A 24,536-nucleotide genomic window follows, 5' to 3' on the forward strand; every position below is an offset into this window, starting at 1 on the left:
TTCTATTGATATCATTTGCCGAACTGCTAAGTTACGGGGACATAAACACACCGGCACTGGTTAAGTGGTGTTGAGTAGGCATAGGGTACAGTCACACACACACGCACACACATACATCCATATATATGACAGGCTTCTTTCAGTTTCCATCTTACCAAATCCATTTACAAGGAGGCTATAACAGAGGACGCTTGTCCAAGGTACCACACAGTGGGACAACCTGGAACTAAATGGTTGGGAAGGAAGGCATACCTGCACCTATGGCTTCTTACCACACAGCCATACCTGGGATTTTATTATGCTTAGATATTTTCTCTTCACCTAAATGTTTTTACAGTGTAGGAAGGCTGCATTTTAACTTAATTAAAAAATAATTGAAGCTTGTTTTCTCATTTCAGGTACCTTCAGCAGAATTAGCCAAACTTAAGATTGAAATTTCTGAACTTGAAAAACAAGAGAAAGAATTCTTTGACAAAGAAGAAGCTCTTAAGAAGAAGGAAAAAGTATGTAAACTGTATGAATTGGATCTGTTTGTGAAGCATGTCATTAAATTATTTTCCAGCAAACTTATGAATTAATTGTTAACATAATGTGTTATATTAAATATTTTTGTTATTTCAGAAGTTTTCTGTTAAATTGACACACTTTAATTAAATATTGGACATAATAAGCATTAATCTGTGTGAAATTAAGTGTTGAGCAAAGCACTTCATTTCACATTGCTCCAGTCCATTCATCATCCCTATCATCATTAAACGTCCATGTTCTATGCTAGCATAGGTGGGGCGGTACCACAAGAGCCGGTCAGGCTGAAGCCTGTACCACACTTCTGTAACTGTTTTGGCAGGATTTTTACAGCTGAATGCCATTCCTAACACTAACCATTCAGCAGAGTAGACTTAGTGCTTTTTATGTGGCACAAGCACAGCACTGGTGAGGTGAGTAGTGCTTTGAGTAATCCTGCAACCGACTGGTGTTCTGTCCAGGGAGGAATATGCATGTCGGAGAAACTGGGAAATTGGCCCTATGCTCCTTACAGAGTAATGTGGGCTAACTAGTATAAGAATATGAGACACAAAAACAAGGAACAAAATCATTGACAGAACTCAAATGGTTTATAGCTTTGGTGACAGAAATACGACTTTAGTGTATGTCATTCCATTTCCATATTTTCAACTGTTTTTATTGTATTTCTACACTGCTGCATATGTAGTTTGAGTTGAACTATTAGACTTAAATGTAACCCACAAACTAGTGTTTAGAAATTTTGTTTGTTTACAATTAAACCAAAGTACTTGTTGATGTTCTGCCTCAGAGCAGCCTTGGTCCAACAGAAATATAATCAAAGGCGTTCCAGACTGTTTTTTGTTTCGATGCTTTTTTTTTTTTTTTTTTCATAGTGACTTAGGTTGGGTGAGGCTTACTCTTTACTCTTTTACTTGTTTCAGTCATTTGACTGCGGCCATGATGGAGCACCGCCTTTAGTCAAGCAAATCGACCCCAGGACTTATTCTTTGTAAGCCTAGTACTTATTCTATCGGCCTTTTTTGCCAAACCGCTAAGTTAAGGGGACGTAAACACACCAGCATCGGTTGTCAAGCGATGTTGTGGAGACAAACACAGACACACAAACATATATATATATATATATATATATATATATATATATATATATATACGACAGGCTTCTTTCAGTTTCCGTCTACCAAATCCACTTACAAGGCTTTGGTCGGCCTGAGGCTATAGCAGAAGACACTTGCCCAAGGTGCCATGCAGTGGGTCTGAACCCGGAACCATGTGGTTGGTAAGCAAGCTACTTACCACACAGCCACTCCTGTTTCTTGAGACAATATTCTATACCTAGATGCTTTTCTTGATACCAACTCATTCATAATAGAAGTGGCAATCATAGTTAAGTAGCATTTTCCCTTGCAGATGGAAAACTCCTTGCAATATATATTTACTTTAAGGATGCAAGCTGGCAGAAACGTTAGCATGCCAGGCGAAATGACTTCACATTCTGAGTTCAAATTCCGCCGAGGTCGACTTTGCCTTTTATCTTTTCAGGGTCGATAAATTAAGTATCATTTGCATACTGGGGTCAATCTAATCAACTGGCCCCCTTCCCCAAAATTTCGGACCTTGTGCCTAGAGTAGAAAAGAATATTTCTTTACTTTTTTTTATTATTGTACATGACTCCAACAAAGTTAGGAATGGTTTCCATTAAAAATTACTGATTGTACGTGGTAATTAGCAATAAAGCAACTTGTTTGGAGTTAGAAAAGGAAAGAAAAAGCTAATGAGAAACTGCCTTAAAAATCATGAAACAATTGATGCAAAATTGAAAAGAATTTTGATTGAACTTATCTGGGGGAAACATGGAGAAGACAAATGTTTGTGGTGTGGTGGGGATTACTAGAGTAGAAACACTTCTTTCAAGAGGAGACAACAGCTGCCATAGGACAAGAACTAACATAAGATGAGCGACTTGATAAATAGTTGCCTTATGAGGCAGTAAGGGATATTTAGATATTTTCAAGGTATATTTTGTAGTTTTTAAAAAATTATTTTTTATTTTGAAAATTATAGGAATGTATTAAAGGAGTATGATTTTAGACAAATTATGATTTAATACTTGAATAGGGATTGAATTTTACCAAGTTTCATGTTCCAGTTTTCTTGAAATAGTATGTTTATACTGTGGTGTATTGTATATTAAGTAATTTTGCAAAAAGAATTTTAAAAAATAAATCTTCTGAAATTGTGTTTAAGAAAATAGGTACAGTATATATTTTTTGAAGCTTAATTTAGGTTTATTAATTTAATACACTTAAATTTTCTTTTCTATTCCAGCTTACTCCTTGGAATGTTGATACCTTGTGCCATGATAAATCTTCTAAAACTGTAAGTTCTCTTAAAAATACAATCATATTCATTTACTGGTTTCTTTCTTTGAAGTGTAAAACCTTCAAAGTCAATTATAGTCTGCTGTAATTATTTTACCAGTCTGTCAAATACTTAACTTATCTCAATGTCAGGGACTTGAGTCAGACAAAAGTATCACAAAATGTTTGTTGTTTGATGCACAGATTTTTTTTTTTTGTTTTTTTCATTCCCTCTAAGCGATATATACATATTCTTTTACAAGAATAATGTCAGCAATAACTGGGAAGTTTCTACCTGCTTAGCTTTCATTGAACAGTTTTGATAGAAGTCATTGTCAATACTTGTAAAAGAATAATAATCTACTTTACAAAAAAGTATTGAGTATAGGCACAGGAGTGGCTGTGTGGTAAGTAGCTTGCTTACCAACCACATGGTTCCGGGTTCAGTCCCACTGCGTGGCACCTTGGGCAAGTGTCTTCTACTATAACCTCGGGCCGACCAAAGCCTTGAGAGCGGATTTGGTAGACGGAAACTGAAAGAAGCCTGTCGTATACATGTGTATATATATATATATATATATATGTATGTGTATTTGTCCCCCCACCATCGCTTGACAACTGGTGTGTTTATGTCCCAGTAACTTAGCGGCTCGGCAAAAAGAGACCGATAGAATAAGTACTAGGCTTACAAAGAATAAGTCCTGGGATGGATTTGCTCGACTAAAGGCAGTGCTCCAGCATGGCCACAGTCACATGACTGTAACAAGTAAAAGAGTAAGAGTAATCCTTCAATTTAATGTGAAATAGTTTTTATTAAAATTTGTAATGGAAACAAGCATTTATCATCATCATCATCATCATCATCGTTTAACGTCCGCTTTCCATGCTAGCATGGGTTGGACGATTTGACTGAGGACTGGTGAAACCGGATGGCAACACCAGGCTCCAATCTAATTTGGCTGAGTTTCTACAGCTGGATGCCCTTCCTAACGCCAACCACTCAGAGAGTGTAGTGGGTGCTTTTACGTGTCACCCGCACGAAAACGGCCACGCTCGAAATGGTGTCTTTTATGTGCCACCCGCACAAGCCAGTCCAGGGGCACTGGCAACGATCTCGCTCGAAAATCCTACGGGAGCCAGTCAGGCGGTACTGGCAACGGCCACGCTCAAAATGGTGCATCTCATGTGCCACCCGCACAAGAACCAGTCCAGGGGCACTGGCAATGATCTTACTTGGCTTGCCGGGTCTTCTCACGCACAGCACATTTCCAAAGGTCTCGGTCAGTAGTCATCGCCTCGGTGAGGCCCAATGTACGAAGGTCTTGCCTCACCACCTCAGCCCAGGTCTTCCTGGGCCTACCTCTTCCACGGGTTCCCTCAACTGTTAGGGTGTGGCACTTTTTCACGCAGCTATCCTCATCCATTCTCACCACATGTCCATACCAGCGCAATCGTCTCTCTTGCACACCACAACTGATGCTTCTAATGTTCAGCTTTTCTCTCAAGATACTTACACTCTGACAGGTATTCACATTGACATTACACATCCAACTGAGCATACTGGCTTCATTCCTTGCGAGCTTACGTATGTCCTCAGCAGTTACAGCCCATGTTTCACTGCCATGTAGCATGGCTGTTCGTACGCATGCGTCATACAGTCTGCCTTTTACTCTGAGTGAGAGTCCCTTTGTCGCCAGCAGGGGTAAGAGCTCTCTAAACTTTGCCCAGGCTATTCTTATTCTAGCAGCTACACTTTCAGCGCACCCACCCCCACTACTAACTTGGTCGCCCAGATAGCGGAAGCTATCGACTACCTCTAGTTTTTCACCCTGGAATGAGATAGAAGTTGTTTCCTGTTTGTTTACAGTCTTTATTGCACCTGAACATCTGCCACAAACAAAAACTAACTTGCTAGTTAACCTGCCTTTGATGTTGCTGCACCTCTTATGTGTCCATAGCTTGCACCGGGTACATCTTATAGTGTTACTACCTACTCCTTTTCTACATACTGAGCAGGGCCATCTACCTGAAGGGGTTTGTGTTTTATCTACCTTCCTACTTATTAGGATATATATATATATATATAAGTCCAAGAATGGAAGTTACAGTATCATATTCTTTCTTTTGGGTTTCAATAATACATGGTTCAGATACATCATGAATATAAATGTGTGGATACAGCTTGGCTTTATAAACCCCCTTTTATCAGGCTTAAGCACAGTTTCCATCTAATTTTTCTCAAGTCATCGATCAACTTGAGACAGTTTAGGAGGTACTTGCCTAAGGTGCCATACATTGGGATTGAACCTAAAACCAAATGGTTGTTAAATGAAGTATTAACTACATAGCTATGCTTTTGGTAATTAATTTTGAAATTAAGAATTTGAAGAGATCTAGTAAAATAGCTTTTTAAACTGGTGTCTACGACATAAAAGGGTCCTATATTAATTATTTTGATTTTTAAAAAATTTAGTTGTGAATAATTTAAAATGGGGAATCTTTGTATTAGGGTACTAGAGACTGTCCCCAGCAAGTTGATACCAACGAGGTTAAACATTTTAGAAGATGTATACGAGTTGCTCTGAGCTGTTGATTCTATATAGATTCAAAAATTCAATGAAGTTCCTATTTTATTCATTTGATGAATGAGACACTAAATACATAATTCAGTGGTGTAGATTAAAGAAAGTCAACAATCCGCTTGTGAAGACCTGTTGAGGCAAGTGAAATCGAAATCGAACTAAATTCGACGACTGGTACCCATGCCAACGTTGTTTCCTTCATTGGACACTAAACTCGGCTTGCGAAGACCTATTGGGGCAAGTGAAAGCGAAATCGTGATGGCACCTGTGCCCAGCGTCGCCTTCCTGGTACTTGTGTCGGTGGCGCGTGTAAAGACATTCGAGCGAGATCATTGCCAGTGCTGCTGGACTGGCTCCTGTGCAGGTGGCATTTAAAATACACCATTTTGAGCGTCGTCGTTGCCAGTACCGCCTGACTTGCCTTTGTGCTGGTGGCACGTAAAAGCACATACTACACTCTCGGAGTGGTTGGCGTTAGGAAGGGCATCCAGCTGTAGAAACTCTGCCAAATCAGATTGGAGCCTGGTGTAGCCATCTGGTTCACCAGGTGTCAGTCAAATCGTCCAACCCATTCTAGCATGGAAAGCGGATGTTAAACGATGATGATGATGTTTTTGTTGATTAGTCAGAAGACAAAGGGAAATGATCTTTGCAGAGCCTCTATGATTAATGGTACCAATCATGGCTGTTGCTGTAGACAGTAGTATTGAATTCGCTTGATCAGAGGTTTAGTCAGAACGTTTGCAGCTAAGTAGAGTCCACTACTAACAACTAAAGGCCAGGCAATGATGTGTTAAACTGGGTGACATATTGGGTGCACATTTCAATTCTGTCTTCTTAAATTTTCTGTTTAATAAAAATGTGAAACTATGTTTTCTTCTAACAGTTAATTAATGTAACTCAACCAAAAAGACAAGAACTGAGTGAAGAAGAAAAGACCAGAAGGCAAGTAAGTATATTTCAATTCTATTTTTCTTGTGTCCTGTAGCCAAGCTGAGACATTGGAAACAATCTAAAAATTGTATTTAAAAATCAATATAAGACAGTTATTTGAATCCAGGATTATACAAACTGTAAATTTCTAAAAGGAGATGAAAACAGCTGGAATTAAGAAATATATATATATATATATATATATATATCTATTTTCTTTTATTCTTTCCATCATTTGACTGCAGCCATGCTGGAGCACTGCCTTCATTTGAGCAAATTGACCACATGACTTATTCTTTGTAAGCCTAGTAATTATTCTATCAGACACTTTTGCCAAACCACTGTTACAGGGACGTAAACACACAGCATCGGTTGTCAAGCTATGTTGGGGTGCGGGGACAAACACACACACACACACATTCATCCATCCATCTGAACCAAATCTGATGACTAGCACCCGTGCCAGTGGAGCGCTTACAGCACCATCCGAGCGGGATCACTGCCAGAGCAGCGATCTCGCTTCTGTGCCGGTGGCACGTAGAAAGCACCATTTGAGCGTGATCGTTTCCAGCTTCGCCTTACTGGCACTTGTGCAGGTGGCATGTGAACAAAACATTGGATTGACTCCTGTGCAGGTGGCACGTAAAATAACACCATTTGAGCGTGGCCGTTGCCAGTACTACCGAACTGGCCCTCGTGCCGGTAGCATGTAAAAAGCACCCACTACACTCTCGGAGTGGTTGTCGTTAGGAAGGGTATCCAGCTGTAGAAACTCTGCCAGATCAGATTGGAGTCTGGTATAGCCATCTGGTTCGCCAGTCCCCAGTCAAATCGTCTAGCCCATGCTAGCATGGAAAGCGGACGTTAAATGATGATGATGATATATATATATATATATATATATATATATATATATATATATATATATATATATATATATATATACAACAGGCTTCTTTCAGTTTCTGTCTACCAAATCCACTCAGAAGGCTTTGGTTGTCCTGAGGCTATAGTAGAAGACACTTGTCCAATGTGCCATGCAGTGGGGGGTCTGAACCCACGCAGCCACTTCTGTGCCTATATATGGTAAGAAACAAGTTAAAAATAAGCGACCTGATTAATAATAGTAATAATAATAATAAAAATAATAATATAATAATAGTAACATCGTTAGGAATGAGAACCCAGGTTCGAAATTTCCCCAAGACACCTGACGAAGGCTGGAGGGTATATCAGCCGAAACGTTGCGTTAACAACAAACAAGATGAGGACAAATATCTGTCAAATGTAAATAATGTAAATAATGTTAATAATTCCTCATCTCTTAAATATAGAACTGTACTAAGTAATATTGTTAGCCAGGCGTGCCAACAGAAAACTTATGAAGTATTTTATCTGGATTGATAATCCCTCACTATTTGTTATACCGTGATTGACCATGCTATTGTATGTTGTTATACACCACTGATCACAATGTGCTTTGCATTGTTTTAGGTTTCAAATGATGCTACCCTACTGGTTAGACGAGCAGACCAACATTTTCCCTGATTGGAAGGTTCATTCTCTGGCAGGGTGATGCACTTACAGCTGAGTGGGTTGGAACTACTTGCTCAAGAACACAATGTGCCACCTGGTCCGGGAATGAAACCCATGATCTAGCGATTGTTAGTGCAAAAACCATAATCACTAGGTCATGCACCTTCGCACACATGTTAATGTGTGTGTAGGGGTGGGCGGGGCATGGTTTCTATGACTGCATGTCCTTCCTAACACCAGCTACTTTACAGTGTGCTGGGCACTTTTTACAATAGTATGTAAAAAGCACATGGCACACTCTGTAAAGTGGTTGGTATTAGGAAGAGCAAAAAGCGTCCAGCCATAGAAACCATGCCAAAACTGACAATTGGAATCTGGCCAGCTCCCTGGGTGGCCAGCTCCCTGGGTGGCCAGCTCCTGTCAAACCCATGCCAGCATGGAAAACACGTTAAATGATGATGATATCTCTCTCCCTCTCTCTCTCCCTCTCTCTCCCTCTCTCTCCCTCTCTCTCCCTCTCTCTCCCTCTCTCTCCCTCTCTCTCTCTCTCTCTCTATCTATATATATATATATATATATATATATATAGTTTATAGATAGGTGTTCTCTATATAGAGTACACTTCAAAGTGCTCAAGAGATTTGAACTTGAGCCAGTAGATGAGTAATTATGAGGAGGAGCAAGTTCAGCAAATCAATTTACACAGAATATTAGATACATTTGATAGAAAATAAATGTATATATGTATGGATATAAAATACTCCAGCTTACAGAATATAAATGATATCAGGAGTTAAATGGGTAAAACTCTACCCATTTAACTCCTGGTATCTTTTATATACTGTAAGTCAGACTATATTCATACATATCTACATTTTTTTCCATCAAATGTATTTAATATTCTGTGTGAAACGACTAGCTTAACTTGCTTCTCATTACATTTACTTATATATATAAATAATATATGAGTATATGCATATATATGTACATGTATGTACATACCTTCATCTACATGTATATATAGATGCATATCTGGGTACATGACGTGGACAAAATGATAAACAGGATACAGAAAACACACAGGCTACATAGAGAACATTTCCTTCATCAGCTGCCACCATTATAACACTGGCGTTTCGAAGAGTTAGGGCAGTAACACTGGCGTTTACATATATATATATATATATATATATATATATATATATATATATATATATATATATAAGGACTAATTTAGGATTGAATGAAGAGCATACATAAGTGTAGAGGCAATTTCAAATGAGCATTCTCACCTCTCTTCTAAATCTGAGTAACCAAGTTGCTCTTCTATAGTGACTCAATAGTGCTTGTGACTCCCCCACCATTCTCCCATACTTTAATCCTTCATCCCCTTGTATAAAGTTACTCTCCTTCCCCTGCTAATGCTGGTGGCACGGAACATAGCATCCAGTACATGCTGTAAAGTTATTGAAGGGCATCCAGCTGTAGAAAACATGTCAGAGCAGCTACTGGAACATGATGCAGCCCTTGGACTCATTGTGTAAAACTGTCCAATGCATGCCAAATAATATTCATTTGCCTTTATCCATCATATATTTTGTTTATTACTCTTCTTTCAGTTTAAATTGTGATTGTTTTTTTTTTTCTCTCTACTTTTAAGGAAATTTTCATAAAAGAACACAAAAAAGAAGTTGAAAAATTTGGCATGATTAAAAGACCTCAGGATAGTATGGAATATTTGTTAGATAATAATCACTTGGTGTGTGAAGAAACAGCTAATTACTTGGTTATGTGGTGTATTGAACTGGAGATGGAAGAGGTAAGAGTTTTGAGGTTTTAACTGGAGAGAAAGGAAATGTTCTCTCAGTGTAAAGGTGTTCAGTTACATTTCTTGAGTCATTGGATTTAGTTTTAGATCCTGGCTTAACATAGAAGGTAGCTACAAATACCTATTGTAAACACTGGAGCAAATGTTTTTGTCTTAATGTCAGCTTTTTTTTCATGGGGCAAAATGCTAATTTTTCATTGGCTGAATCAACTTCAGTTTGATTTATTTTACCAATGCAAAAAAAAAAAAAATGAAAGGCAACTTTGGACTTGATAGAGTAGAATTCAGAATCTAGAGCTTAGCTAAGCACTTTAGTCTGGCCTTCTACTATATCTGCTATCTTTGTAGTCTTCTCTTAATATTAACTATTAGATTGAATGAGAAAAGTAATGGCAATGTTTGTACCTTGAAGAAGTTAATAATATAATGTTTATATAATTACCATTACTGCTTAGAAATGTAGAAACCAGACAATGCTGCCATATGGTAAGATGTAATAATAATTAAGAAAAAAATGTTAAAATTGCATCAGAATTAAACAGAAAGTGGAATACTTGTGACCGAATTGAATTGTGTTGTTTTGGTCAGAGCTGTTATTTGATGTTCTGACCTCCTGACTGGCCGTCATGTCGGTGACACGTAAAAGCACCCACTACACTCTCGGAGTGGTTGGCGTTTGGAAGGGCATCCAGCTGTAGAAACTTTGCCAAATCAGATTGGAGCCTGGTGTAGCCATCTGGTCCTCAGTCAAATCGTCCAACCCATGCTAGCATGGAAAGTGGACGTTAAACGATGATGATGATTACTCTGTCAAATATAATATTCATTCATATTGTTTTGAGTTAATCGTGCATTATCTTGTAGCTTCAAGATTTCAATGATGTGATTATTTTAGAATGACATTTTAGAGTTGGTGTGATAGGGAGGATCTGGCCAGTTTGAACATAAAACAGGTAGAATATTTGGACCTGATATGGTCAGTTTAAATGCTAAAGGGTTAAACAACATAAAAAGCAGAAGGAATAACTAACTAACAAACCTTTTCTTTTGCAAGGTATTTTGGTTCATTAATTGAAAGTTGGGTTGTCTGCTGCCATCCTTTAGATTATATTAGATTGTTTTATAATACACTGTATGTCTGAATTCTTTGAGAAGGGTTTAGAGTTATTGGTGAAATTCGATTTTTCACTAATTTTTGGCCTCTAAGTCTGTTTTCTTTTCTTATTGTAGAAAAAAAATTTAATGGAACACGTTTCCCATCAGACAATTGTGATGCAATTTATTCTGGAACTTGCTAAACAGCTTGACCGTGATCCTAGAGACTGTGTAAGAACATTCTTTGGCAAGTAAGTAGGCTTTTCTTGATTTATTTATATTATTTTGTAAATTTAGATAAGAATATTTGTGGAAAAGTCTTACCGCCTGACTGGCCTTCGTGCGAGTGACGCGTAAAAGCACCCACTACACTCTCTGAGTGGTTGGCGTTAGGAAGGGCATCCAGCTGTAGAAACTCTGCCAAATCAGATTGGAGCCTGGTGTTGCCATCCGGTTTCACCAGTCCTCCGTCAAATCGTCCAACCTATGCTAGCATGGAAAGTGGACGTTAAACGATGATGATGATGATGTTACTGAAACATGCAGGTTTTGAATAGTAGTTTATAAGAACCAAATTTCTATGCTTGTGCTATATTCTCTGATGCCCCTTTTGTCTTACCATCACATTCCACATTTGTCTTCTGTTCCATTTTATGTCAATTCTCAAAGCAAAGTTATCTTATAGGATCTTGACCTTTCTGCTATCAAACATCTTTAGTCTATATAAGGCTGTTTTGTCTAGCCTTTATGAATGGAATCTTTAAGCTATTTAAAATCACTTTTTCCACATAACTGAGCATTGCCTCATTATCATTCTACATCTGCTTTCTCATGTTGGCACAGGTTGGATCGGTCTTCTTTAGCATAGTGTCTCCCTATATGTTATACACCTTTCTTATTTCCTTTAAAATCAGCTCTCATTACTTCTTCCCATGGTTCTTTTATCAGCTGCTAAGCACTTCTTCACTCAGCTATCTTTCACTGTATACGTCAGTCTTTTCTTCTCTTCTACCCAGTTTCCTCTCATTTCAATTGTGCTCTGGTGTTCCTGCATTACTAACTTTACGTGTCCACTGCATTTCTTTCCTGTTTTGCTCATCCTCTATCTCAGTGTTTCTCAACCTTTTTACCCTTGCATAACTCTTAAAATAAATTACATGTCTTGAGGAACCCCTTACACAAAAAAAAAAAGAAGTTATATACCATATCTTTCTCATATTTTTTTCATCGTAGTTTACGTGGTAAATATCATATATATATTTATATATCCCCAATGGTTGTTATATCTTTTGATAACATAATAGGTTAGATAGGATGATGTCTGTATTACAATAACCAATAATATATTGTGCATGGATAGTAATATTACAATCATGAAATTAGCATTAGTTTATCTCACTCTTTCTTGTGGAACCCTAGGGTTCCGAGGCACCCTGGTTGAGAAACGCTGCTCTATCTCATCATGTTTATAGTATATTTTGTACTCAAGCATCATCAATTTCTTTCACTTGGAGAAAGAGAGAGAGAGAGAGATCATATCCTCAGTAAAGGCCTGAGAATTAGCCCAAATGAATACCTACCTGCATGCTAAATAACTTGCTGAACTTGTTGCTGACTATCAATTTGCTGGTGTCCTCTCTCTGTCTACATGTATGGCTGTTTAGAAATTTCAAGCTCCCAGTGGAATGGCATTGGTGTATCTTGACCCCTTCATACTCTCTGTCTTTTTTTCTTATTTCTTAAACTAAAGCATCATGTTTAGGTAGTAAGACCTAACTATTGAAAGACATTTCCTCTCAGCACATATCCATTTGATGAGAAAGGGTTGCAATGATGGGTGATAAAGTGTTGGATAAAATCCATCCCTTGGGTCAAGCATGGTGAAACAAATGTGGTTGATGCCAGTGCTGCATGACAGGCAAGCTTCTTAACCATAGCCATACTAATACATTCTTGGTAAGCATCCATATGATGCCCCGCCCCTAATTTATTTGTCACCCATTTCCCCATCACTTTTTTCTCTCCTATTGCATAATACGTATTTGAGATGGTACTGACTCTCCTTCATCATCTCAGCAAGTTATAATATTGGAATTGTGCCTGCTCTAGTTTTTTTCTCTCCCGCCTATATACCAATGAGGGAAAGCATTGGGTCTGTTAATATCTGATATACCCTACCATCACCTTTTCTGTGCTGCCAGCTATCACTCTGTTGTTCTGGCCATTCATCATCACTCTTGTTATTGCTCATCTATGTTATCACCCACCATTTGATCTCTATTTTGCCAGCCTTATGCTGTCAGTTTTTGCCTTCATACCATAACTCTGGTCCTTATATCATTGTGCGCTACCTTCTCTTAACTTCGTGGTTACGCTAACTTGAATAAATGAAATTGCTACAAAGTTGAGAGTTGCTTAGTCTTGTCAAGGATGTGACAGTTTCTTTTCTATCATAGCCCTGGTAAAATTCACCCAACACACTCAGTAGAGTGGTTAATGTTAGGAATGGCATCCAACTGTAGAAACTGTTATAAAGTAGATTGTACAAGTGAGATGTGGTCTTTTTGGCATGTCTAGGAAGGCTGTGGCTCCAAATCTGAACTGATTTGGCTCAAGACAACCCATGCCAGCGTGGAAAATGAATGTAAGATAATGACTTCAGTTGTTGAACAAATGTATCATTTAGCTGTAGGTTTCCATCAGACTGACCATTGATTCACTGCATTTCTGACAGTGTCTTAATGCAGAACGAATAATGCAAGGAATTTTCAAAAAACACCAATTTTCTTGGTAGTGTACATTAACATAAAAAAACAAACACATGATATTCTGCAGTTTCTATTGACCAAATTTCATTCACAAGTATTGTCAACCTGAAGTTGTGGTAGAAGACTCCTGCCTAAGGTAGTTGCAGAGCAAGCTACTTAATCACTCATTCATACATAAAAGGTCCAACCTATGTGAATCTTCTAATGTAGTAATTTGTTTCAATGACGTGGTTAACGAGGGCAATCAAGTGATAAAATATTTGCAATAAGAATTAAACCATTTTTTCTATGGACATAAATAAAAACTCATGCTACCTTATCTGCAAGACCCAATTATCTAAAACCAGATAAAATTGCTTCATCTCGAGTGTGTGTGTTCCAGAGAACTTTTACTTCAACATCCATTCATTTGTATCAGCTAAGTGCCAAGCCATGCTTATTGATTGCAGAAGCCAATTCTGTCATGCTGATATTTTATCACTTCAACAACAAACTCCTGTACTTTTTTTTATCAGTCTTGTGTATGTCTAAATTGATAATATTTTGATGTTGGCATTATACTGAATATAGTTGTAAATTGCAGCCACCAAGATATTAACTCCTGGATCTATCCCTAAAAGTGTATTTTGTATAATCTAAGACTATTTTATTTTATTTTTTAAAATCATAGGATGACAAATTCCAATCCTGCTCAAGAGAAACAATACATGGCAGCTTTTGAAGATGAGTTAAATGCTTTCAAGGGTAGGGTTCGTGCCCGAGCCAAAGAAAAACTGGAAGAAAGCATTAGGCAGATTGAAGAGGTATTTGACTCCTTTTAAAGCTTCTAATTCCACCTGGAAAAAGAAAAGTAATTTCATATAAATTGGATTGCCCATGTCCAGTTCACTGCAGGACAAGAGCCTCAGCATATACTCTCCTCCAACCACAGTCCTATGTAGAAGCTATGAACTTGAGCTTATACTGGTTTAATGAGGCTACTCTGGCACATAAAGCACCATCCTAACATGGGTGATGCCAGTGCCCCTTAACTGGTTTTCATGCCGGTGGCACATATAAAGCACCCACTACAGTCTTTGACATAAGGAAGGGCGTCTAGCCGTAGAAACCTTACCAGATCAGATTGGAGCCTGGTGCAGCCTCATGGCTTGCCAGTCCTCAGTCAAACCGTCCACCCCATGCCAGCATGGAGAGCGGACGTTAAATGATGACTCTGCCACATTGGCTAAACATGGCCAGGCTGAGGGGTGCAGATTTTATACTTTTACCCAGGAGTACTTAAGTTGAATACACCAATTCCAGTGCTGAAGTGGTACTTAAATATGATTTAATCTTTTCTATAATTAATTTTTGCACTTGTCTCAAGTGTTCATTTTCCCCCCATTTTTTTTCTTTACAGGAAGAGAGACAAAAGAGATTAGGACCTGGTGGCTTGGATCCAGTTGAAGTGTTCGAGTCTTTACCTGATGTATGTAAACAATTTTTGTTGTGCTCTACAATTTGATGAATTAGTGTTCAAAACGTCACCTGATTTTCATTCATATTTCTTTGGCAGGTATTGAAAGAATGCTTTGAACAGAAAGATATCCAGAAATTAAAAGACACAATTGTAACCCTGGAGCCCAAAGATGCTGAATATCACATGAAACGCTGTATTGATTCTGGTTTATGGGTGCCTGAAGGTGGGGTCAACAAGAGTGAAGAGGAGGAAAGCAATGTAGGGGAAGCCAGTACTGTTGAATGATTGATTTAATTCTGAATACTAACTTTGCCACTGGTGTCTCTTCCCCTTAAGAAGCCATGATACTGAATGAAATTGAAATCTCATGGCAGTGGTTACTCTCTCTCTCTTCACTCTCTACAAGAACTTTAAAAAAAAAAAGAGATGGGAGGGGGTGGTGGTGTTTTCTGCTAACAATCCAAGTCAGTGTTGGGGGAAGGAAGTATTTGACTTTTCAGATATTACTAGTTTGACTGAACTTTTCTGATTTCTCAACACCCAATTCTTCCTGGGGTGAGTAGATGGTGAATCATATTGGTTCAGCTACTTCTCTCTGAATTGGGTTGTGAAAATAAAAAAGTTTTGGAAAAAAAAAAATTTTCAATGAGTAATTTGAGTTATGATAAAACACACATTCAAGAGTTTTTTTTTTTTTGGTCTTTATTAAAGTGATGAGTCTTTCTTTTTGTCTTTAATTTTCTTTTTATCCTTTTTGTCTTTCATCTTCTTTTTACCCTTTTTTTTGGGATGCTTAATTTTCAGTCCTTTTGTTTTCTTTACTAAAACTTCATCCTCTTCATCATTACTCTTATTTCCTCCGTGATCTTCTAAGCAAATGTTGAATGCTTCTCCAGTTTTGAAATAGGATTTTACTGAAAAAAAAAATCAAACGCAATTAACTTATTTAATATAGTAGATATTTGATATAAGAAAAAAAATACACAAGCTCAATAGAAAATTACAATTAGCAGAGTTTAAGTTTCCTATGGCCAGATGGCCTTTCCTGCCCCAGTTCTACATTGGATACTGTAGTACCTTCATATGCTACAACTAAGCATTTTTAAAAATCAGTTGTTTGATAAAGATCTGGAATTAAAAATGTTTTCTGCTTTTCATGTTAATAACGGAACTTAAAATTTCAAGAATGTGCCCAATAAGTCTTCTCTACTCCATGCCAGTATGAAATAAAAAAAAAAGAGATGAGTGTTGTACTCAACTGTAAACTTGTCCTATCAGGGATTATGTTTAAGACTACATTAACATGTTCTTTCCATAGTTAAAGCAGACAGTGTGATAGGGAACTTTTGGGTAGAAGTTTCTACATTTCTCACGAAGGGCCCTTTCTCCTTGTGATATAAGTGTAAATCTTAGATAATACAGCTTTGCTTTTTTTTTTTTTTTTTTTTTCTTTTTTTTTTGAGTGAAAAAAAAAAACGTAATTGATAATGTAGCAGATAATTATAAAACTTTGAGCAAACCAGGTAACTTTTAACATGGTTGCAAGAACATCTTTGATAAAGCTATTCAATCAGGACTTAGGCATTCCATACTGATGAAACAATCCCTTTGTGATCTTCAGCTAACTTTCTACCTTAACTTGTTTTATTCCTTAGAAGATTACTCAATGGAAATACTGCACCAAATTCTCTACAAGAACTGCACACACTAAAACTGATTAGTTGCCAACTCTTTCCATTTTGTCAGGCTCATCACTATGCACACGTACCAGGTTGAGAGTATTCTTGTCTTGAATCACCCTCAATGTATGTCTGGAGCTGGCTGCTGTCCTCATTAACCCTTTAGCATTCAAACTGGCCCATATCCAGCCCTGACCTCTTACCTCAATCCTACTAAGTCATTCTAATACTAAACAATCTCATCACTGAAATCTCTAAATTGCAAGATAACGCACAATTAACCCAAAACAATATAAACATTACATTTGACAGCATTCGTCCTATTTTCTTGGACTGCCATGTTAGCTTGGTGATAACTATTAATACTGTTTTATAATTTCTTATCAATGCAATTTGGAATGACTCGATCAGTTTTCTCCATGCTGGTTGATTTTTCACGATCAGTCAAAGTAAAATATGCTGAGAAAAACCAATCTGAAACATTCACGAGTAAATCAAATGACTCTCCTTACCCTCAGGACTCTGGCGAATGTCCCAAACTTTCATATTTCCTTGCCCACCAAAAGCAAAGACAAATGGTGAATCTGGACATGGCAATGCACACATAATTTCTCCCTGTAAAAGACGAAATTAAAAAAAAAACTGTTACTGTGAAAACCTTCAATATCATTTTGCAATTAATTGAAAGTTGATAAAATAACAATTTCATGAAATCCTTGCAAGAGAGTAGCAAGCTTGTTCTCTGTACCAGTTTTAATAGGTGCAAACATGGGCGTGTATTTAACAACTTTGTTTCTTTTTATTTTACTCCCATCTACCACATGCAATGCAGGGCTTTTACTTGGTAATGTCACTAATGCTGGAGCTCTGAGAAAAGGCACCCTGTGTGTTGTTAGGAAGGGCATTCAGTTGCAGAAACCAAGTTGTCAAAACAGGCACCAGTCCTCTTGCTCACTGGATCCTGCCAAAACCATCCAACCAGCATAGAAGACCCATGTAAGACAATGGTGATGATGAAAGTAAACTACTTGAACAAGATTTGTTAAGTTAGAAACAAAAAGCTTACCAATTTCAAGTCTTTGGTGACAATATGTTTTGGCTCATTGTCTTTAACATCCCATACTTTGACTGTCTGGTCAGATGAAGAAGTAACAAGCATGTGCTCTAAACCTGAACTCAGGATAAGCCCTGGACATAACCAAAAAAAAAGTAAGTTTAGAAATCATAATAAAAGATAAATTTATAATTATCAAAATAAGCAATGATTTATGATGGTTTTCTGTATAATCAGTGAGGGGGGGGGGGGGCTGGTGTGCATTGATGTTGTCAAGAGGTTGACCCCATACACTTACTGGCTTCCGGTATGCGGAGTTCTTGACAGGTAGCACTTGCATGTGCAAGTTGTTTGCAAGACACACATACATGCGTTAGGAAAGATATCCTGCTGTAGAAACCATGCCAAAATAGTCAATTGGATCCTGGACAGCTGGAAAACGGATGTTAAATGATGATCACGATGATGAAATACCAGAGTTGTTCATTTACTTCCATGGACCACAAAGACTCTACAATGTAAGAATGTGATGCGTTTGGTGCTAAAAATGATCAATGCTTTCTGTACCATATTTCAGTTGAAGTACACTGTCTTTGTTTTGATTAATTTTGGAAAATAGTAAAATGACTCCTTTCATTATTATGCTGGTGTTTGGAACATAATTTAATACCAGTTTTTGATTATCATAATTGTTTTGTTACTCTTACTTGTTTCAGTCACTTGACTGTAGCCATGCTGGAGCACCGCCTTTAGTCGAGCAAATTGACCCCAGGACTTATTCTTTGTAAGCCTAGTACTTTTTGGTCAGCCCAAGGCTATAGTAGAAGACACTTGCCTAAGGTGCCACGCAGTGGGAATGAACCCGGAACCATGTGGTTGGTAAGCAAGCTACTTTATTTCATTCAATTTGCCATCCTGCGCCTATTTTTCCATATTTGCACGGGCTGAATGGAATTTGTTGGAGAGAAGTTTCTATGGCCAGAAGCCCTTCTGGTCACTAACTCTCAAACATTTCCAAGCCAGGCAACATTATCCCATGACCCATATTTTCATCATGGAAAATTGGAAATAAAGGACATCGCTGACAGCTATCACATGCCAAAGCAAGGAAACAGTAGCACACACAATATATGATGAGCTTCTTTCAGCTTCCATCCACCAAATGCACTTCAACGGCTTTAATCATTCTGGGGCAATAGTAAAGTCACTCGCCCAAAGTGCTACACATGGGACTGAACCTAAAATTCATGTAGTTGGAAAGCAAACTTCTTACCACTTAGCTATGAATACTCTTTAACTTGCATCACTTTGAAAAAAAAAACATCAAGTTTGTATTAGAAGGGTTACAACACAAATCCCTGGAGCGTTGCACTTCTTTCCTTATCAAAATTCTAGAGAAGTTCAAGGCATATATTAAAGCAATGGGTCTGTAGTTTAATCTTTTAGTATTTAAATCAGCCATATTTGGCCCAAATATTCTTGTTTTACATTCAAACCTACAATGACTGGTTTCTCAAACCTACCTTATGTCATTCTAAAAACAAACAATCACACCATTGAAATGATCATCATACTGAATAAAGACTCAAGCCAAATCCATCTTCCATTTCATTCATTGATTATTATTATTATATATATATATATATATATATATGCATATACATATACAAAGGTGTCAAACTTAAAAAAAAATCCAATACTGACATATACATACTGATATTTGTACAATCATTTTGTCAAGTGGTTACAACATGCTGAAACAGACCTATTTAACTCATACAAACATAGGAAAAATAAATGATACTATTCTTAATCATGACATTTCAAGGAGTGTGTGTGTGTGTGTGCATATGAGAGAGAGAGGGTATATCCCTGTGTGTGTGAGGTATTAACAGATATTTTTCAATAAGATGAACAGTATGCAACTTACCAGAAACTGCAGCAGTGTGTGCTGATATTGTATAGATAGGTTTATCATAACGGACATCAACGTAGTAGACATTCCCTTTATCAGTGCTGGCCTACAGAACAGCAAGAAGAAAACGTATAACTAACATATTTAGACACCCACACAAACCAAAACACACTTATGTTATAAAATATTTTGTAAAGCTGAGAGGCTAATATCAGTGACTGATACAGCTGAGAACTTCATGTGAATACACTAAACAAATTGCAGACTGATAAAAGCATTTGTATTTAACTCTTAGCTCTTGAGTCTCTGTAGCAACTTCTCTATTATAAGATAAAATAAATGCCCTATATATTGAATTCTATTAGGAGCAGTCAAAAATTATCTGCACTTTTGCCAAACCTTCTTTAGATAGGCTGCACTACTTCCAGTGCTTGTATGCTAAAAGTGGTACCTTTGTGGATATGTAACCAATGAGGAAACTTTGACAAAGATCACTGATCCTATGAGAGAAACTTAAAAGTTTCATGAGCTAATGGAAATCATCCTCATCATCATTCTTTAATGTCTATTTTTCATGCTGGCATGGGTTTGATGGTTTGACCACCAGGCCCCAGCCTGATATGGCTTGGTTTCTACAGCTGGATGTCCTTCCTAATGCCAACCACTTAACAGATTGTGCCGGATACTTTTTTAAATGGCACTGGCAAGAAAGCCTCTTATGTAGCACCAGCATGGGTGCTTTTGTGTGGCACTGGCAAGTCTCTTTAGCAAAAGAAGCAGCACGGACAATTCTGCTGTGGAAGACAGGTCTAGTACTGTCTTACAAAGATGAAGGTCAACTTGGATAATGTAGGGATATTGAGATGGCCATGGCTAGAACCCCTCTGATCATAGGCCAGCTGAACTTAGGTTTACCTGGTGATAAACAACACTGCAGAACAATAACAACAACTATAACAATTTCTAATTTAAGTACAAGTCTAGTAATTATTGAGAGGGAGAGGTTAGTCAATTATATCAATCCCGAGGTCTTCAATGTTACTTTATTTTATCAACCCTGGATGGGTAAAAGGCAAAATTGAACTGAGCTGGAAGAAATAGCAAGGCATTTCTTCCAATGCTCTAATGATTCTGTCAGCAATAATTTTAATAAACTAACGATAAAACTATTGCTTGATTTGCTAATTACAGCAACCAACTTGACGAAAGCTGAAGCAGGACCAAACAATAACAATGAGCTAATCAGGTTTACAATCCCCATATTGTAATTGATTAAAACATCATTTTAGTAAATTATTGAGCGGGCCTCATGGTGGCTGAGTTCCTTTTGCGTGTTGGGCCTCACGGAGGCAAAGTGGCTGATTACCTTTTGAGTGTTGGGCCTCACAGAGGCAATGACCAACACCTTTGACATTATGTTGCATGTGAGAAGACTCATCAAGCCAAGCAAAATCGCAGTCGTGGAAGATACCGGTGCCACGCAAAAGCACCCGTTACACTCTTGGAGTGGTTGGTGTTAGGAAGGGCATCCAGCCATAGAAAACTATGCCAAATCAGAATGGAGTCTGGTGCAGCCTTCCAGCTTGCTAGCCCTGGTCAAACTGTTCAACCCATGCCAGCATGGACAACAGACATTAAATGATGATGATAAATTTAAATCAAAAGACATACCTCATTATGAGGCCTTTATTTCAAAGATGCTAAAAAAAGAAGAAGAAAAACACCAACCCCAAAATACTTACATAAAAGAAATAAGGATTGTAATGGTTCCAGACAACGCGTTCTATTTCTGATCCAGAAAATGACCAAGTCTTGTGGTTGTAACCAGCATCCCGGCAGTCAAATAATCGTACAGTACTGTTGAAGATAAAAAATGTAAGATATTCAATGTACATATATATGTATGTAGAATCAACAAATGAGACACTTGCTCAAGGATCCACACAGTGAGACTGATATATATATATATATACATACATACCCATGCCAGCATGCAAAATGGGCGTAAGATGATGATGATACTGAATATCTTTGAAATTTTCCCCATGACAAAAAATACAGTGAATGGTTTTCCTATGGTTTCAAATGTGCCACAAGCATATTTCAACTAGTAACAAGTTTATATTTGTACATACTGCTGCTTAGCACTTCCAATTTGTATTTTATTACGGCCAAGCTGCTGATTAGCACAACCAATCCCTGTATGCTAACTGGAATATAACGAGACCCATTTCTTTGTCAGTTTGCAATGCCACCCAACTCCAGTGAGTGATGCTGAAGAGGAGATGATGGCTTTGAAATGCATGTATCCATATGACTTGTTGCATTTACACCTATTTATCTACAGAGAGAAATTGTCTCCATGACAAAAGTCAAAAGTGGCGGTGCAATGGCCCAGTGGCTAGGGCAGTGGACTTGCGGACGTAGGATCGCAGTTTCGATTCCCAGCCTGGGCGTTGTGAGTGTTTATTGAGTGAAAACACCTAAAGCTCCACGAGGCTCCGGCAGGGGATGGTGGCGAACCCTGTTGTACTCTTTCACCACAACTTTCTCTCACTCTTACTTTCTGTTGTGCCTGTAATTCAAAGGGTCAGCCTTGTCACACTGTGTCACGCTGAATATCCCCGAGAACTACGTTAAGGGTACACGTGTCTATGGAGTGCTCAGCCACTTGCACGTTAATTTCACGAGCAGGCTGTTCCGTTGATTGGATCAACTGGAACCCTCGACGTCGTAAGCGACGGAGTGCCAACAACAAATCTACAGAGAGAAATTGTCTCCATGACAAAAATATTGCGAATGGCTTTCTTATGGATTCGAATATGGCTCAAGCGTATTTGGATTGGTAACAAGTTCATACATACAGACATGTAATATTTCCCCATAGCCAGTTAAGTTCTCACAAAATACTGGAAATGAATGACACTGCTTATATGACAGTGATATTCATTTACCACTATCACATGATGCCAAAACAAGTAGACACAATAACACACACATATTCATATCATCATTTAACGTCTGTTTTCCATGCTAGCATGGATTGGATAGTTTGACTGAAAACTGGTAAGTTGGGGAGCTGCACCAGGTTCCAATCTGATTTGGCGTGGTTTCTACAGCTGGATACCCTTCCTAACGCTAACCACTCCAAGAGTGTAGTGGATGCTTCTTACATGCCACCAGCATAGGTGCTAGTTATGTAACACTAGCATTGACCATGACCATGGTCTCATTTGGCTTGGACTGGCCCCTGTGTAGGTGGCACGTAAAATTCACCATTTCGAGCGTGGTTGTTGCCAGTACTGCCTGACTGGCCTTCGTGCTGGTGGCACATAAAAGCACCCACTACACTCTTGGAGTGTTTGGCGTTAGGAAGGGCATCCAGTTGTAGAAACTCTGCCAAATCAGATTGGAGCCTGGTGTAGCCACCTGGTCCACCAGTCCTCAGTCAAATCGTCCAACCCATGCTAGCATGAAAAGTGGACGTTAAACAATGATGATGATGATGATATGATTGTCATTTATTGTCAAAGTTCTATGCTGGCATAGGTTGAATGGTTTGACACCCCTTGCAACTAAAAGGCTAAATATACAAATGAAGACCCTGCTACCAACAAGGCAAAAATATAATTGTGTATAACTGTGGAGGGAAATGTTGAATCTCATGGAGGTGATGGTGAGTGACTGAGACCTTTGGTGATTTGCTGCGCTTGAGAAAGCATGTCAAATTAAGTGAAATCTTAGTTGTGGTCAGTACCAGTGACACACAAAAGGCACCCAGTACATTCTGTGGTTGTGGTTGGCATTAGGAAGGGTATCCAGCTGTAAAAACCAAAGTTAAATCAAACTGGAGCCCATTGCAGTTATTTGTCTTACCAGCCCCAGTCAAACCGTCTTACCCATGCTGGCATGGAAAACAGATGCTGAATGATGATGATAATGATGGGTGGACAGAAAAAGAGGGGAAAGCTTACCTATCAAAAGAACCAGTTAATAAGGTCTGTTGTTCAGCAGGATGCCATTTCACACACTGCACCTATAATAAAGAAAACATGGAATATTTATCAAAGTGAAGACTACATTTATATAAAGCAAATAAAAGCAGAAAAAAAAAAAGCTTTCTCTAAAGCTTCTTTATTAGGGCATGAGTGTGACAATTAAAAAAAAAATGTACACTATTGAAGCTTTTTATATATGAATTTTCTTCAAGCTATTACTTGCCATCAGCGAAAGAAAAAACCTCTGCTAAATCTTCAATAGGGCATAAAAAAAAAATCGCATTACATAATTTAGAGTCCAAGACACATCATCATCATACTTGGTCAGAACTAACTGGGGTCTAAATAACAATGGAGCTTCTTGACCAATCAGAATGTTATGAACTGATTAATGTGCTTTATCCAGGAGCACAACACTGTGTAGTAACATGTCAAAGACCCCACCAATAAACTACAACCTCTGGCCCAGACACACTGTCCCCTCATCACTGCATTTCCCCTGAACTAGTTTGTTGTATACAGCTGCACCTGGGTCCACTCCTACTCATCATCAATACCGTGTCTTGTCACAAACAAACAAACTGCTATGCTCTATTCATCCTCCATCTAACATCTCCTTACTATTCATGTCGGCTTACAGATACTCAGCCCTCGCATATGCACAGGTAACCTACGACCTCACTTACCCTACAACCACGAACAGAAGCCATCAATATATTTTCCAACAAGAGATACTGGTCTTGCTTCACAACATGATAAAAACAATAATTAAGAATATTAAGAAAAAGTTTTGCACTACAACG

At 38.1% G+C, this 24,536-nt stretch overlaps 2 protein-coding genes across 2 annotated transcripts in view; one reads left to right on the plus strand and one right to left on the minus strand.

The window, feature by feature from the left end:
- LOC106870674 (hsp90 co-chaperone Cdc37) overlaps window positions 1-15,811 on the plus strand; it is a 36,820-nt gene extending 21,009 nt beyond the window's left edge. The window contains exons 4-11 of the mRNA XM_014916823.3: window positions 399-503; window positions 2,855-2,905; window positions 6,355-6,417; window positions 9,598-9,756; window positions 10,996-11,111; window positions 14,299-14,431; window positions 15,028-15,096; window positions 15,184-15,811. Of these exons, the coding sequence (XP_014772309.2) occupies window positions 399-503; window positions 2,855-2,905; window positions 6,355-6,417; window positions 9,598-9,756; window positions 10,996-11,111; window positions 14,299-14,431; window positions 15,028-15,096; window positions 15,184-15,372 (885 nt within the window). The 3' untranslated portion in view covers window positions 15,373-15,811. The remainder of the gene's footprint in view (window positions 1-398; window positions 504-2,854; window positions 2,906-6,354; window positions 6,418-9,597; window positions 9,757-10,995; window positions 11,112-14,298; window positions 14,432-15,027; window positions 15,097-15,183) is intronic.
- Window positions 15,345-24,536, minus strand: part of LOC106870676 (periodic tryptophan protein 1 homolog) — a 28,272-nt gene continuing 19,080 nt past the window's right edge. The window contains exons 10-15 of the mRNA XM_089359214.1: window positions 23,710-23,771; window positions 21,478-21,592; window positions 19,751-19,841; window positions 17,833-17,954; window positions 17,279-17,381; window positions 15,345-16,001 (exon numbers count right to left, since the gene is read on the minus strand). Of these exons, the coding sequence (XP_089215340.1) occupies window positions 15,793-16,001; window positions 17,279-17,381; window positions 17,833-17,954; window positions 19,751-19,841; window positions 21,478-21,592; window positions 23,710-23,771 (702 nt within the window). The 3' untranslated portion in view covers window positions 15,345-15,792. The remainder of the gene's footprint in view (window positions 16,002-17,278; window positions 17,382-17,832; window positions 17,955-19,750; window positions 19,842-21,477; window positions 21,593-23,709; window positions 23,772-24,536) is intronic.

The sequence above is a fragment of the Octopus bimaculoides genome, chromosome 1, assembly GCF_046866305.1.
Source record: "Octopus bimaculoides isolate indiv1 chromosome 1, ASM4686630v1, whole genome shotgun sequence".
Lineage (NCBI taxonomy): Eukaryota > Metazoa > Mollusca > Cephalopoda > Octopoda > Octopodidae > Octopus > Octopus bimaculoides.